At 46.5% G+C, this 15,096-nt stretch overlaps 1 protein-coding gene across 2 annotated transcripts in view; it reads left to right on the top strand.

Annotated features, from left to right (window-relative positions):
* Positions 1-15,096, top strand: part of STK32B (serine/threonine kinase 32B) — a 369,362-nt gene that overhangs the window by 302,555 nt on the left and 51,711 nt on the right. Inside the window, exon 6 of one of the 2 annotated variants that reach the window (XM_036085907.2) lies at positions 11,478-11,567. The exons of the other annotated variant lie outside the window; for it this stretch is intronic. Coding sequence (XP_035941800.1) covers positions 11,478-11,567 — 90 coding nt within the window. The remainder of the gene's footprint in view (positions 1-11,477; positions 11,568-15,096) is intronic. 2 annotated transcript variants of the gene reach the window in all.

The following is a 15,096-nucleotide window of genomic DNA, read 5'->3' as shown; positions in this document are numbered from 1 at the left end:
GGTTTTGTCTTCTCGAACAAGCACTATAATTCTCTTCTGAGATGTGGGGTATTCTTGGCCAGCAGCTAAAGCAGAGAAGGACCATCCCTGGAGTAAAATGAAGTTGAAGGAAGAAAGAGCATCTTAGGGAAGCGTGGGGAGAAGTTTGAGTGTAGGTTAGGGCTGAGGGCACACAACTCAAGGAGATGGGGATTTAAAGCTGCAAAGGGAAGGAGAAGGGTTACCTCCTTTTCTATTGGAACAATAAGGCTCCATAATGAATAACCACATGACTTTAATGCACAAGCCGGGAGCATCTAGTAAGCTCACAGATCTGTGGGTTAAGCTCTTACAGGCAAGTCTTGCTCCTAAGACTGAGGTCAGGTGGGGTCAGCCAGGCAGCTCTGGTGGTATTGGCTGTGCTCACGTCTGAGGGCTGCCTGCTTCCGGCTGGGACACGCTGGCCTTGGCTGGACAGCTCAGCCCTGGTCCTCATGGCTCGCCCTCCGGCAGGCCAGCCCCACAAGGCCTCACAAGGCCACAGTAGCAACAGGAGCATAGAAAGCCCAACCCCTCAAGCCTGTGTCACATTTGCTCCCATCCCAGTGGGCAAAGCAAGTCATGAGCTGACCTAGAGTGGGGGTTTGGGGGCTGCACGGTACCTGGCTAGATGGCTGAGACAGAGCAGGGGAAGGGGGGGAAGAGCTGCGGCAGTTAACCCCACCATCTGGAAGAGGCAGGTGGAAATGGAAGAGCTGCCTGCACAGATGGGCCTGTGGGTGGGCCCGTGGGGCTTTTCCACCTGGGGAGCTCAGCTCCTCCAAAGATGAACAAAGAGTCGAGAGTCAGAAAAGCCTGCATTTCTGCCCTGGGTGTCCCTGGGGGCCCTCGCTCAAAGTTCACTGATGCTGTAGCCCTTGACCTCTGAATTCGGGAAAGTGATCCCTTCATTTTTGCAGACCTGTCATAGGCCACCCATTGTGCCAGGTGACCCGAAGGACAGGGTCTAGGGTGGCTGTTCTCAGATCACCTGGGAACTGTAACAAGTACTGAGGCACAGTCCCACCTGCTGAGGTGATTCATTTTGCAGGAGAGGGTGCTGGGTTGGGGAGTTTTAAAGGTCCCTGGTGGTTCTAAGGTGGAGCCAGGCCTGAGGGGGGACAGAGAGCAAACCCGTAGGGTCAGTGCTGGGACAGGGTAGGCATGATGGGGTTGGGTGAAAGTGGAAGGACCGGCCAGGGGGCTCCCTGGGTCCTGCAGCGTGGGTGGGGTCAACAGAGCATTTGGGGGCACGTGGGAGCACTCACTGCAGGAGGCCATGAAGAGCCCGCACAGTTTAGACTTTTCACAGCTGACTGTGAAGTGTGTGACTCGCTTGGGCGTCAGAAACCCGACCCACATGTTTAGCAACAGGGAACACAGTAGCCACCCCAACAGAGGGAATTGGTTTTCTCGTTGTATTAACCATGTCTTTTTTCCCTGAATCCTGATGCCTTCTTCACATCAGGGCCACAATCCACCCAGTCACCCCAGGGCCAGGCACCAGACAACTAGGGACAGCCCCTGCACCCCAGAGCCCCAAAAATTATTCAGATCAGCCAGTCCTAACCCTGCTTGCCCCACCTCACCCATTCCTTCCCACAGAAACCACCAGAAAAGCTCCTGCCCCCCCTTCTCTCCCTCAGCCTTGTGGTCGACCCCATGCTTCCCCATGTGGCCCCCATGGCATGATACGCCCCCTTCTCTTGGGAATGATGAGGAACAAACTATCTTTTATTTTTTTTAAGATTTTATTCATTTATTTGTCAGAGAGAGAGAGCACAAGCAGGGGGAGCAGCAGAGGGAGAAGCAGACTTCCCGCTGAGCGGGGAGCCTGATGCGGGGCTTGATCCCAGGACCCTGGGATCATGACCTGAGCCGAAGGCAGGTGCTTAACCAACTGAGTCACCCAGGCGTCCCCAAACTATCTTTTCAATGGCAATCGTCTCCTGATCTGTTGGCCTTACTCTTCCTCGAATTTCCTATTAATTGATGTATTTTAGAGCACTCTTTAATTGGACTTGTTTCAAAGAATCGATCCTTCGTCGCTAACATATTTGTTGATAAATGTGACAAGTACTCCCCAAAACGGCTGTGGCCAGCAGCATCGACACTCCCTTGTCCCTTGTCCCAACATTTTACAGGCTGTTACCATCATGCCTGGAAGGAGGGACACCAGGGCATTAACAGAGTGGGCATGTGTTGTTTCTGATGCCTCAGATGCAGGGTTTGGAACAGCTGAGAAGGAAGTGGGGGGCAGCCGCCCAGGCACCTCGGTGGGCAAGGTTGTTTCTAAGTCTGAAGGACCAACAGCAGTGTCATTATTTAGAGGGGGTCCCAAGAGATTAAGGACAGAATGCAGGAGTGGGGTTTAAATTCTGGGTGTCCTTGGGAGGATTGTAATGCGGTTCTTTTCAGAAGGCTGCAAGAAGAGAAGTTTCTGCTGCAGCACAATGCCAGGAGGGAGTCTTAAAGCCCTAATGACCCGGCTCTGGGAGTCCCTGACTCCAAGAAATAGCCTCCCCTTCTCAGTTTCCTAGGGCTGCTGTAACAAAGTCCCACAGGTTGAGAGCCTCAAACAACAGAAATGTATTGTCTCATCGTGCTGGAGGCTGGAAGTCTGAGGTCATGGTGTCCGTGGGCAGACCCACGCCCCCCAGGAGGAGCCAGGGACGGGTCTGTTCCAGTTCTCTCTGCTAGCTTGGGGCAGTCCCTCGGCTGGAGCAGGATAATTCCAGACTTCACATGGTGTTTCCCCAGGTGCATGTCTGTGTCTAAATGTCCCCTTTACATAAGAACACCAGTCTTACTGGATTAGGGCCCCCCCACCCCCACAGTATGAGCTCATCTTAACCAATTACATCTGCAGTGACCCCACCCGTATGAAGTCACATTCTGAGATCATGGGAGTTAGGACTTCAACATTATGAATGGGGCAGGGAGGTGGGGAACACGGTTCAACCTATTAAAGCCCCATCTTACCCATATGGGATTTGAACAAATAAAAAATAAAACAAGGAAGTGGCAGATAGGGGCCAACATATCACCTTCATTGCTGATCAAAGCTTGCATTTGTGTGAGTCAAAAGGGTCTTCCTACTCCACGACCCCAGAGAGAGGAAGATCCACCTCCCACATTCAACCCAAGCTGGGTAACTGACCGCTCAGATACGACCAAGAGCTCGGAAGACCAGGGATCCCTCACCTGCCCAGGCAGAGTTAAACTGTGTAAGGTAGTTTGTTCATCCCAAAATGACCCTTCACATAATCTCTGGGCAGTGAGGAAGGGGTGGAGAAGGGCTAAGAATCTACTGATGTGAAATCCTTCTTTGTGAAATTGTGAGTTTCTATGTCTCTGCTGACACTGGGTCCAAATTCCTACTCTGCCTGAAAATGATCATCTTAATCACTCCCTGTTTCCTGAACAGTGTTCGATACCAGGCTGGAGGCACAGGGGGCCTGGCCCCGGGCTTCAGGGTGCATATCTGTCTGGAGGGGAGGCTTACATCCTAGACTGACTGGGAGGGTGAGCTCTAGGGAAAGCAGTGACCTGGCCATCCCCTGGGCTGGAGTAGAGGCAGCTCCACATCCCTTGTGCATGTACCAGTCTGGGCTGCAGGGCGCCCCAGAGAAAGCAGCTTGGTGAAGAAGGGAGGTGGTAGGCCTTGTGGTCAAACCTGCCTGGGGCTTGGATTCTGGCTCAAGGACCTTGGGCTGGACAGTCACTTCCTAGCTGCTCATACCAGTGATGAGGCCACCTTAACAAACGTCCAGCCTTGGCAAAGACCCCTGTCTACCCAGCTTGTTCATCCTTTGGCTCCATCCCAAACAGACAGACTCTGCTTTCCTTCCACCTTGCAAACCTCTCCTGAGTGTATCTTGTGGGCAGACCATAAATCTCATCGAGAACCCTAGCCGCAAGAGAGTCAGGAAATGTGTTCCCTGCCCCCCCGCCCCCGGCCCTTGTGATACAGAGAGTAGCAAAGAAAGGAGTGGAATGTGGTGAACATAGCACAGTGTATAAGCTTGTTGAACCACTATGTTGTATACCTGAAACTAATGTAACATTGTGTGTTAACGATAGGAAGGAAGGGAGGGAGGGAGAAAGAGAAAGAGAGGGAAAGAGAAGAAAGAGAGGAAGGAAAAACAGAGAGGAAAGAAGGAAGGAGGGAGGGAGGGAAGGAAGATGGAAGAAAGAGAGAGAGAGAAAGAGAGTCAGTTTGCTAAGTGTCAGGAGATCATCTCCAGCCTGGTCCTACAGAGTTGTACAGAGCAGATCACAGCTGGGAAAGCGCTTTGAAAACCTCTCTACAAATGGTATTCACTGTGATTCCCTCATGTAATTGCATAAAATCACATGCCCAACACAGAGCATGGAAGGAGAGTGGATTGGTCATGTGGCCTTGGCCACAAGGCAGGGACTAACCCAGGAACCTGGTGGCTGGAGAGAAAACGGGGAAACAGAACTGTTGAGAACTGCTCCCACAGAAGCCTTGGGCGAGGTGGATTCCCCAGAGCAGCAGACGAGCCGGCCACAAATCCTGCGGAGTGCTTTATGAAGTCATGATCAGATGGTTTCAAGGCCCTGGATACCCACCGCATGACCAAGACACGGGAGGAGGCCAATCCAAATGGAACAGAAGAAAACCAAAGGGCCATTTCTTCTTATCAGGCAGACATGCTCCAAAACAGTTCAGTCTTCCTGCTGCTGTTGCCCGATGAAGCCTGGATAAGCTTGTGCTCTGGGATTTGATTTGGTTTCTTTTTCTTTTTCTTTCTTTCTTTTTTCTGTTGTCCTGCAAGAAGTTCACTCTGATGTCCACGAAGATTAGTGGGAGGGGAGAGTGCGCGGGGTGTGTGATCCCGAGTGGAAGATCAGGGCCAGCATGACATCACACTGACATCTCAGAAGTGGGGTAATTAGCGGGAGCCTGGAGCCTGCCATGAGTCTCATCAACCCTGGTTTCTTCCCCAGAGGGCTTCCAGCTGCTTCTCTTGGGCAGCAGCACTCTGGCCTCCGCTTAGGCATGATGTAGTCCCTGTAAACCAGCGAAGGTGGGGACAGATGTTAGTGAGAGACTTGACTCCAAATTCAAGTCTGATGAAAGGGAAGCGGGCAGGGAATAATGCGGGAGGTGATCTCTTGTAGACCGACTGCCTTCCATTTGCATTCCCGGTCTAGCGCCCCCTAGTGGCACTACCCCAGCACCCACTCCCAGGAGTTCACGGGAGGCATGGCAGTGTGTCCAAGTGTGGCATCCAGAGGACAGATCCAGAGAGAATTCACTCTCCTCCAATATGCAGCCTGTCATTCCGCGCTGACCGGCCCCTCCGAGCAGACCCTGTCTTCTCCCAGGTGTGGGCTTGTAGGTCTCAGTGACATGAGCGCACTGCCCTCATGCATTTGGTAAATACCCTGGTGGGGGGACTTCATTACAGGAGCTGAGAGCGGAGAAGGGGAAGCAAGGGTCATGGTGGACCAGAAATTGATATTCGTGCAATGTAGCTGCGAAGGAAGGAATGAAAATGCAGCAAAATCCAAGAAGGCTTTGGGTGCCTTCCCAGGAACGTGTCCGGGAGGTGCCAGAGCCAGCCTGGCTCAATGGCACTGGTGGCACCGAGGTGACTCGGGGTGGTGGCAAGGCAATTATGGCCCCAGGGAGTGACTGTGGATGGGTCTTCAGCACCGGGTAATCCCCCCCATCCCCACCCCCTCAGTCCATGACACAGATCCTGGCATTGCGGTTTCAAGCCCCTCCCCAGATTCGCGCAGACCGGCCACGCTCCATAAATAGTCCCTGCATGAAGAAATGGGCAAGAGTCCTTGAAAGTCACATGGCTGTCAAGTATTTTTATACTCTGAAAATAGCCCTGGTTACAACTCCTCGTGGCACCAACCCTGCCACCAGCACCCATGAGTACATAATTAATGGAGAGGGTGGCTGTCCCACCCTCTGAGGTCAGGCTGAGAAAGCGACATGGCTGCAGTCTTCTCAATCAAAAGTTGACATGGAATGTCGTCAACTCCTGTAAATATTGTGATGGCTCTAAGCAGTAGGGAATGAAGAAAGGTGACAGGGTTTGCTCACCATATCTCTTTCATTCAGTCTCTTATTTGGTCAGTCAACAAACACTTGATGAATACCTTTCCCAGGCCAGGCCATTGCTAAGGTACTGGAGACAGAAATGAGCAAGCAAGATTCCCGGCCTCAAGGAGACAGACAAGGTGACAGATACAATATGGTGGATGCCAAGATGGGAATAACATTGGAGGGGAGTGGAGGGCCCAGGGGAGAGGCCTAAATCAGTCTGCTATGGATGGAATGCTTGTGCCCCCCACTTAGAATTCACATGTTGAAGCCTTAACCGCCAATGTGATGATACTTGGAGCTGAGGCCTTTGGGAGGTAACTGGGTTTGGATGAGGTCATGGGGTTGGAGCCTCCATGATGGGATTGGTGCCCTTATAAGGGGAGGAAGAGGACAGAGCTCTCTCTCTCCACCATGTGAGGATACAGCAAGAAACCTGCCATACAAACCAGGAAGAGAGCTGTCACCAAGAATCCATCCATGCTGGCACCCTGACCTTAGATTTCCAGCCTCCAGGACTATGGGAAATAAATGTTTGATGTTTAAGCCCCCTAGTCTGTGGTATCCTATTATAGCAACCTGAGCCGACTAAGACACAGTCAGATACCCACCTCTGTTTCCTGTTGATGGAAGTATGCATGCAAAGGGTAGATGCGCATCCACCAGTACTATAACTCTGGGGCCAGGTTTTGAAGAATGAATGGAAGTCTACCAGGCAGAGGAGAGGGATGAGCATTCCAAGTACTGTCAAAGGCTTGGAGGTGAGGTGAGTTTCCATGCATTCAGAGAGAGGGGAGAAGCGTGGCTGGAGTGCAGGATGCATACCAGGACTGGCAGTATGATTACTGATTATTGATACCAATATTAAAACTTGTACTAGTGGGTCTCACACAACATCTTGAGCTCCTTCTCTTGCTGAGTTTTGAATGTTTTCAACCTGTGGAAAGCAAATAGCCTGAGTTCATATTTGCAAATTTTGTAGTAAATTTCCATTCTCCTGAGAAGGAACCTGTAGGAGGCCTTGTGTGGCACTAATTTTCACTTTCCCACATCTTCACTCAATTGTTAAAGGAAGCTCACTGGGAGGTTACAGCTCATCCATTAGCACAGTTCACGGAAACCAGAAGTGGAACTTGCTGTCTGTCACACCTGCTGGGCGTGAATTCCCGGGGGAGCCCCAGCAGGTCTGCTTCAGAGCTGTCCGCCAGAGCCCTCACTGCCCTCAGGACCAGGAGGAAGCAAGGGCAGGGCTGTCCGGCTCAGCTCTGCGGAGGGCAGCATGGGGCCGAGGGAACCACTCACCCCAGGAAGAGGCTGGAGACACACTGCAGCTTCCCCACAGATCAGCTGTGTGAACATGCACAGCTCCCTGGTCTCTGCAACTTGAGGTTACTCTCATGTAACAAAGCAGGTGATTCTACCCTCCTGACAGGAGTACTGCAAGGATTAACATGAGATTTGGCACCAATTCTATACCAGTTATGCAACCCTACCTAACAGTGGCTAAAACCAGACATTTGTTATAACAAAAATATATTCTGTTTTTATATATCTGTGGTTGGAAGATTTAAATATAAAAGATATATAAATATTATAAGAAAATATAGAAAGATATATAAAATCTTAGGGGTGGAATAGGCTTCTGGAAAATTATAAGGAAAATATACTCAAACTACAAAATTAACATATTATTATTTAAGTTTTTAAGACTTTTGTATGGCAAGGGATACTCTAAACAGAGTCCAAAGACAAACAATAAGCTAGGAGATCTTTGCTGTACACAGAGCAAAGTATAAATGTATCTCATAGACAAAGCTCTGATTGAAAATTGATCAAGATTCTAGACGGTTCCCCAGGGGGTTGGGACTGATCATGTGGAAGATGTGCAGTGCGGTATCATTCCTCACCGTGTGATTTGCAACAAGTGAAATCATTGATTACGGTGCTAGTCACAATTCAGAGAAATACACACTCTCATATCCTGTTTAAAGTACCATAAATTGGGCACCTGGGTGGCTCAGTCGGTTAAGTGTCTGCCTTTGACTCAGGTCATGACCCCAGAGTCCTGGGATCAAACCCCACATGGGGCTCCTTGCTCAGCGGGAAGCCTACTTCTCCCTCTCCCTCTGCCTGCCACTCCCCCTGCTTGTGCTCGCTCTTTCTCTCTCAAATAAATAAATAAAATCTTTTAAAAAATTAAAAAATAATAATAAAGTACCATAAATTATAATTGTTTGAACATAGTATGCAAACCCTCTGACTCTGCAATCCCACTTCTAGGGATTTATTCAGTTAAAATGGAAGTACCAATATGTAACAATGTGCTCAAGAATGCTATTGCTGATCCAATAACAAGACAAACACATAGGCAACCAACACTGGAAACAACCTGAATGCCATATAGGATCATTGTTGAATAAAATGTGATATAACAATACTGTGGAATACTTCACAGCTGTGGGGCCACAGTTCCTTATGTGAAACTCTTGGGGCCAGATAGGTTTTCATACCTCGAATTTCTCAGATCTAAAATTAAATAATATATATCTTAGTAATATGAAAATAATATTCTAATAGGTAATAACACTTAAAAACAACATATACTAAATATTATGTAATACCTCCACAGGGGTTAAATGAATCACCAAGGCGGACCACTGTGTAATCAAATATATTAATATTTTTCTATCAAAACATGAATATTCCCCCTAAGTGGAATAAATAGAACAATGAAGACAAGTTCCAGGTCAAGTTTTATCACCAAATAAATTACCAAAATAATTGGATTTCTTTAGCATGGGGGACAAGGGATAATGGCACTTGTAGATAGACCTATGTATACTGACGTGGGAAAATGTCGTGATACAGGGCTAAATGCAAAAGTAACTTCTGGAACGACCCGTGGAGTATGATCTCATTATTGGAAGGACAAACCACGTCCCAACATATGTGGATACATGTATGCATAAGCAAAGGGAGAAATGACAGAGAGCCAAGTTACTTAGTAGGGTTACAAGTGCGAGTGGGGGGAGCCATCAGGGGGTTGAAAGGAGTGACTCAAATACACGTTTGTAGTCTTTGACTTATTATAATCAGCTGGCATTACTTTCATAATGCAAATACTAATTTTTTTAAAGACAGGGAGAAATGAAGGAAAACCAAACAAAAGCCATATTGGAGGGTCTCCAGATCCTCTCAGTGTGGTGGCTGCACTTGGCATACAGCTGTGGATGCAGAGGTGACTGAGACCCTCCCATGCCTCACAGTATTGGAAGTGGGGACTGTGAGGGTGCCGGGGGCAGACTGGCGCTGGCTGGAGACAATGGCATCTGAGCCACACCTGGGCAGGATAACACCGGTAGGAGCAAACACTTAACAAGAAGCTTCCCGACTTCTTGTGTGCCAGTCGCTCTAACCATTTTATGTATATTAATCCCTGGCTCCTCCCAAACGCTCTCTCCGATGGGTACTTTGTTAGTATCACCCCTACTTTACAGATGAGGAAAATAAGTTATTTGCCCAAGCTCAGACAGCTCATCACAACAAAGCTGAGACCCAAACCAAGTCAGTGTGACTCAGAGTCTGAGCACCCAACTGCTACGCCACACAGCCTCTCGGGGGTTAGGACTGTGTGGATGCTAGTTCTGGCCCCAGAGGCTGCAGCAGGTGCATCTGCTCTAGGGATGCTCCCTGGGTGGACACACTCTGCATCTGGCCAGAAAGGGTTCCCAGCAAGGGTCTGGCTCGATGACTTAGGCTTCACCCACAAGCACCCGAAGCGTATTGCAGATCATCACTGAGTATCTCACCGCTGCATCCCCCCCGGGGGCTCTGGACAGAGTGCCTGACAGAAGCTTGCCCACACATCAGTGCTGGCAGCTGAGCCTGAGATTTGGGATGTGCGTGAAACCGCTGGTGCTTTGCTGTCCACTGTGGCTGATCCTATCAAGTGCACCTGTCCCGTGGGCCTCACTGCACCTGCTCTAGCAGGTGTCTGTCCATCTCATGGAGGTGCCCTCCAGACCCTCCCAATGTCAGTTTTGTGTATGCAAGCCACCTGTGTATTTAAGTCCCAGCCTCTCGAGCGCAGCTTTCTGATGTGAAAATCCAACCATTTTCCCATGATGTGAGGACAAAGAGAGAAAGTGATTGCATTTATAGCTAGTATTCAAGGGTCTCAAGGTTGGCTCCTTTTATGTACCAAGTTCCCCAGAAGGCCAGTACCAACTGTCAGGATGTCCCTCCCTCCCTCCCACCCGTCTTCCTTCCCTGCTTCTCTTTATCTCTTGTCTCCTTCTTCCTCTGTCCCTCCTACTTCCTTCTCAGGTTTCTTGAACACTTATGTGCAGGGGCACCCAGCCTATCCATGTCCCATCTGCTACCATTACTTTAAGCTGGATGGAAGGTGGTCTCAATCCCCCAGCCCTCTCCCCGCAGGATTCCTCCGGTACAGAACTAAGGCCCGCACTGACCATAGCAGACAAACAGTGGAACAAGAATGTCCTCTGGGCATGAAAATCCTCTCTCCACCCTTCTTCCCCCACCATGGCCACTCAGCTTCCTGAGCAAGGCAGTCTGGACTCACCCCTCTCCTCTATTTGCCATGAGCTTTTACTCTCCTGAGTCAGTGCCTCCAAAATGTACTCCACAAAATTTTTTATCAATTATCAATATTTTTATTTACTTATAAGTAATATACATACGCCACCAAAAAATTCACATTATAGAACTTGCACATAACATCGCCATTTTTAGTGTGGGTGTGTTCATGTATATGTATTCAAGTTCTACCCCCTTAGCAAATTGCAATTATACAATACAATGCTGTCAACTGTGTCTCCACATTATACATTAAATCCTCAAACCTTATTCATCTTACAGCTGAGAGTTTGTGCCTTTGACTAAACTCTCCTTCTTCCTCCCACCCCCCAGCCCGTGGCAACCACTTTTCTAGTCTCTGCTTCTATGAGCTTTTTTTAGATTCCATATATAAGTGATATATGCAGTGTCTGCCTTTATCCATCTGGCTTATTTCACTTAGCATGATATTCTCAAGGTCCATCCATGTTGTCAAAACCAGCAGGAGGTCCTTCTCTCTGGTGGCTGAATAATATTCCATTGTATATATGGACCACATCTTCTTTATCCATTCATTCGTTGATGGACACTTAGGTTGTCCTAAGTTTGGCTACTGTGAATAATGCGGCAAAACTAGACATTTTCCAAGTATTAGATAAAATACTATTGTAAGTAGAAGTTCTGCTACTTTCTTCTTGCACCCACCATAGAGCCCACAGCTTTAAATCGACAAGGAGCTGGCCCCGCTGCCTGTAGCCCTTGCTAACTGGGGTTTCTGTTTCTCTATCTCCAGGACATGTTCACATCACAGATTTCAACATAGCGACGATCGTGAAAGGAGCAGAAAAGGCTTCCTCCATGGCCGGGACCAAGCCCTACATGGGTGAGTGTTCCAGGCCCCTTTGAGGTGCCATAGGTCCAGTGCCTGAGGCCTCAGCGTTCCAGTCCTTCTCCCTCACACCGTGCCCCAGCCGTCCCCAGTATTTGCTGGGCTCTCTCACACTTTATCCTTGCGGTCCTCTCTGCCAGGAAGACCTTCTCCTTCTGTGATTTCCAGAGAACTCCTACCCAGCTTGAAAGCCTTGCTTCAGGCTTGGGAAAAAACACACAAACAAAAACAAACAAAACCATATTTTCTTTTTTTATTAATGTCCAGTGTGGCCAGAATATAACTTTGGTCTTGGTCATTGGGGGTCTATATTCTTAGGTACACAGTGCTTTTCCAATGTGTATTTTCAAGTTGGTTTTTCCTAAGGACCTCTGATGGAAGTTATCATTTTTAGAAGCATTCCATTCCCTTACCTTGGTTTTCTCTAAGGACACCTATTATCTGAATGTGGAGTCTTTATAAATTTTCAGTATTTGTTATTTTCAAATCTTTTGTATCTTTTCCTTTATCTGTTTGAAATCTTTCCCATTTTTCTCTTTCTCTTTCTTTTAAAGATTACCTGTTGTGTTTATTTGCTTTGTATGCTTTCTAGTGAAATATTTATTACTAAAATAATTTCCCCTCTATTTCTAATTTTTCCCCTGAGTTCTCTTGCCTGATTTATGAGTTTTTTAATTCCACTTTATGCTGTTCTTTCATGTCTTGTATAATTTTTTTAATGTCTATATTAAATCTTAACTCTTAATGTCTATATTAATTATTGATTACCGTATAACAAAGCAAGTCAAAACTTAGTGACTTATACCATGTTCACAGATGGGAAGAATTGACATTGTTCAAATGTCCGTACTACCCAAAGCAATCCACAGATTCAATGTAATCCCTATCAAAATACCAATTGCATTTTTCAAAAGCAATAATTCTAAAGTTTGCATAGAATCACAAAAGACTCCTGAATAGCCAAAGCAATCTTGAAAAAGAAGAAGGAAACTGGAGATACCACATTTCCAGATTTCAAGATTTACTGCAAAGCTGTAGTGATCAAAACCATATGGGATGGCACAAAAACAGACACATAGATCAGTGGGACAGAATAGAGAGCCCAGAAATAAACCCAGGCATATATGGTCAATTCATCTGTGACAAAGGAGACAAGAATATGCAATGGGAAAATGACAGTCTCATTAACAAATGGTGCTGGGAAAACTGGACAGCCACATACATGCAAAAGAATGAAACAGGACCACTTTCTTACAGCATGCACAAAAATAAACTCAAAATGGATTAAGACCCTAAATGTGAGACCTAAAGCCATAGAACTCCTGAAAGAGAGCACAGGCAGAGAGACATCAGCTGCAGCCACATTTTTCTAGATTTGTCTCCTTTGGCAAGGGAAACAAGGCCAAATTAAACTACTGGAACTACATCAAAATAAAAAGCTTCAGCACAGTGAAGGAAACAAAAAGACAACCTACTGAATAGAAGACATTTGCAAGTGACATATCCGATAAAGGGTTAGTATCCAAAATATATAAAGAACTTATACAACTCAACACCAAAATACTAATAACAATAATACAATTTAAAAATGGGCAGAGAATCTGAATAGAGATTTTTCCAGAAAAGACATACAGATGGCCAACAGCACATGAGAAGGTGCTCAACATCACTCATCATCAGGGAAATGCAAATCAAAACCACAGTGAGATGTTACCTTATACCTGAAGAATGGGTAGTATCAAAAAGACAAGAAACAACAGGTGTTGGTGAGGATGTGGAAAAAGAAAGGAACCCTCAAGCACTGTTGGTGGGAATGCACCCTGGTGCAGCCACTGTGGAAAACAGTATGGAGGTTCCTCAAAAAATTGAAAATAGAAATACCCTATGACCTAGTAATTCCACTACTGGATATTTACTCAAAGAAAATGAGAACAGTAATTTGAAATGCATTGTGTATGCATCCCTGCATGTATTGCAACATTATTTACAATAGCCAAGATACAGAAGCAACCTAAGTGTCCATCGATAGAGGAATGGATAAAGAAGATGTGGTGTATATATACAGTGGAATATCAGTCATAAAAAAGAATGAGATCTCAACATTTGCGACAACATGGATGAACCTAGAGGATATTCTGCTAAGTGAAATAAGTCATACAGAAAAAGACAAATACCGTATGATTTCACTCATATGTGGAATCTAAAAAACAAACAAATGAACAAACAAAAGGCAAAAACAGACCCATAATACAGAGAACAAACCGATGGCTACCCGAGGAGAGGGGGCAGGGGGATGGGAAAAGTGGGTGAAGGGGAGTGGGAGGTACACACTTCCAGTTAGGGAATAAATGAGTCATGGGATGAAAGGCACTGCACAGGGAATATAGTCAGTGGTACTGCAATAGTGTTGTGTGGTGACAGACGGCAGCTACAGTTGTGAGCAGAACATCACTATGTTGAACACCTGAAACTAACGTAACATTGTGTGTCAACTATACTTCAATAAAAATAAAGAAAGGAAGTTAAAAAATAAGTTTGGAGATAGTAAATGAACATTTTTTTTTATTTAAATTCAATTAGCCAACATATAGTACATCATTAGTTTTTGATGTAATGTTCAATGATTCATTAGTTGTGTAAATGAACATTGTTTTAAAAAAACCCTTAGTGGCTTAGAACAGCGACAATGTACTATTTCTCACAATCTACCATTTGACTGAGTGGTTCCTCTGCTGGTTTAGACTGGGCTCATCCATCCACCTGGTGGGTCCGCTGGGGGCTGGGCTCAGCGAGGACAGCTGAGTGGAACGGGTCTTTCTCTACATGGTCTTTCATCATCACAGGGACTACAGTGAGCTTGCTCACACGTGTGTCACTCATCTCACCATGTGAGATGTGTGAGCAAGCTCACACATTAGTTTCAAGAAGGAGAACCCAGTTCCCACATGCTTATCAAGCTGCTTCTTGCTTCACATTTCCTGATGTCCAGTTGGCCAAAGCAAGTCACGTGACCGAGACCAGAGACCATGTGGGAGGGGACTGCGGGAGTTGGGGGGATGGATACCAGAAGGCCTGATTCATCTGGAAACCATTAAAGAAACAACCCACCTAGCAGGTTATAGTTTTTCCCTGGTTTTTTTTTGGGGGGGGGACACATCTTTCTGATTAATCATCATTGTAAAGTATGTTATTCTGCTCTTTGTTTTCCTTCCTCTTATGATAAGTTTGCATGGAATTTGACTTTGATACTCTGTTTCTTTCTTTTTCTTTTTTTTTTTTTTTTTTAGTTTTTAGATTTAGAAATTAGTTTTCCTGAACTTTTGGAAGATGATGTTGTTCAGGGTAGCTTTTCTAACTGAACGTCTTCTGTCGTTTTCATGAAGTGTCAAAATCCAAGGCAGCTTGCTATCTGGGATTTCCTGGTTCATTCTACTTGCCTACTTTTATTTTTTTATTTTTAAAGATTTTATTTGTCAGAGAGAGAGCACAAGCAGGGGGGAACAGCAGAGGGAGAGGGAGAAGC

This window comes from Halichoerus grypus, chromosome 3, assembly GCF_964656455.1.
Source record: "Halichoerus grypus chromosome 3, mHalGry1.hap1.1, whole genome shotgun sequence".
Lineage (NCBI taxonomy): Eukaryota > Metazoa > Chordata > Mammalia > Carnivora > Phocidae > Halichoerus > Halichoerus grypus.
Note: the sequence above shows the minus strand (reverse complement) of the source record. Positions and strands in the feature narration are given on the sequence as shown.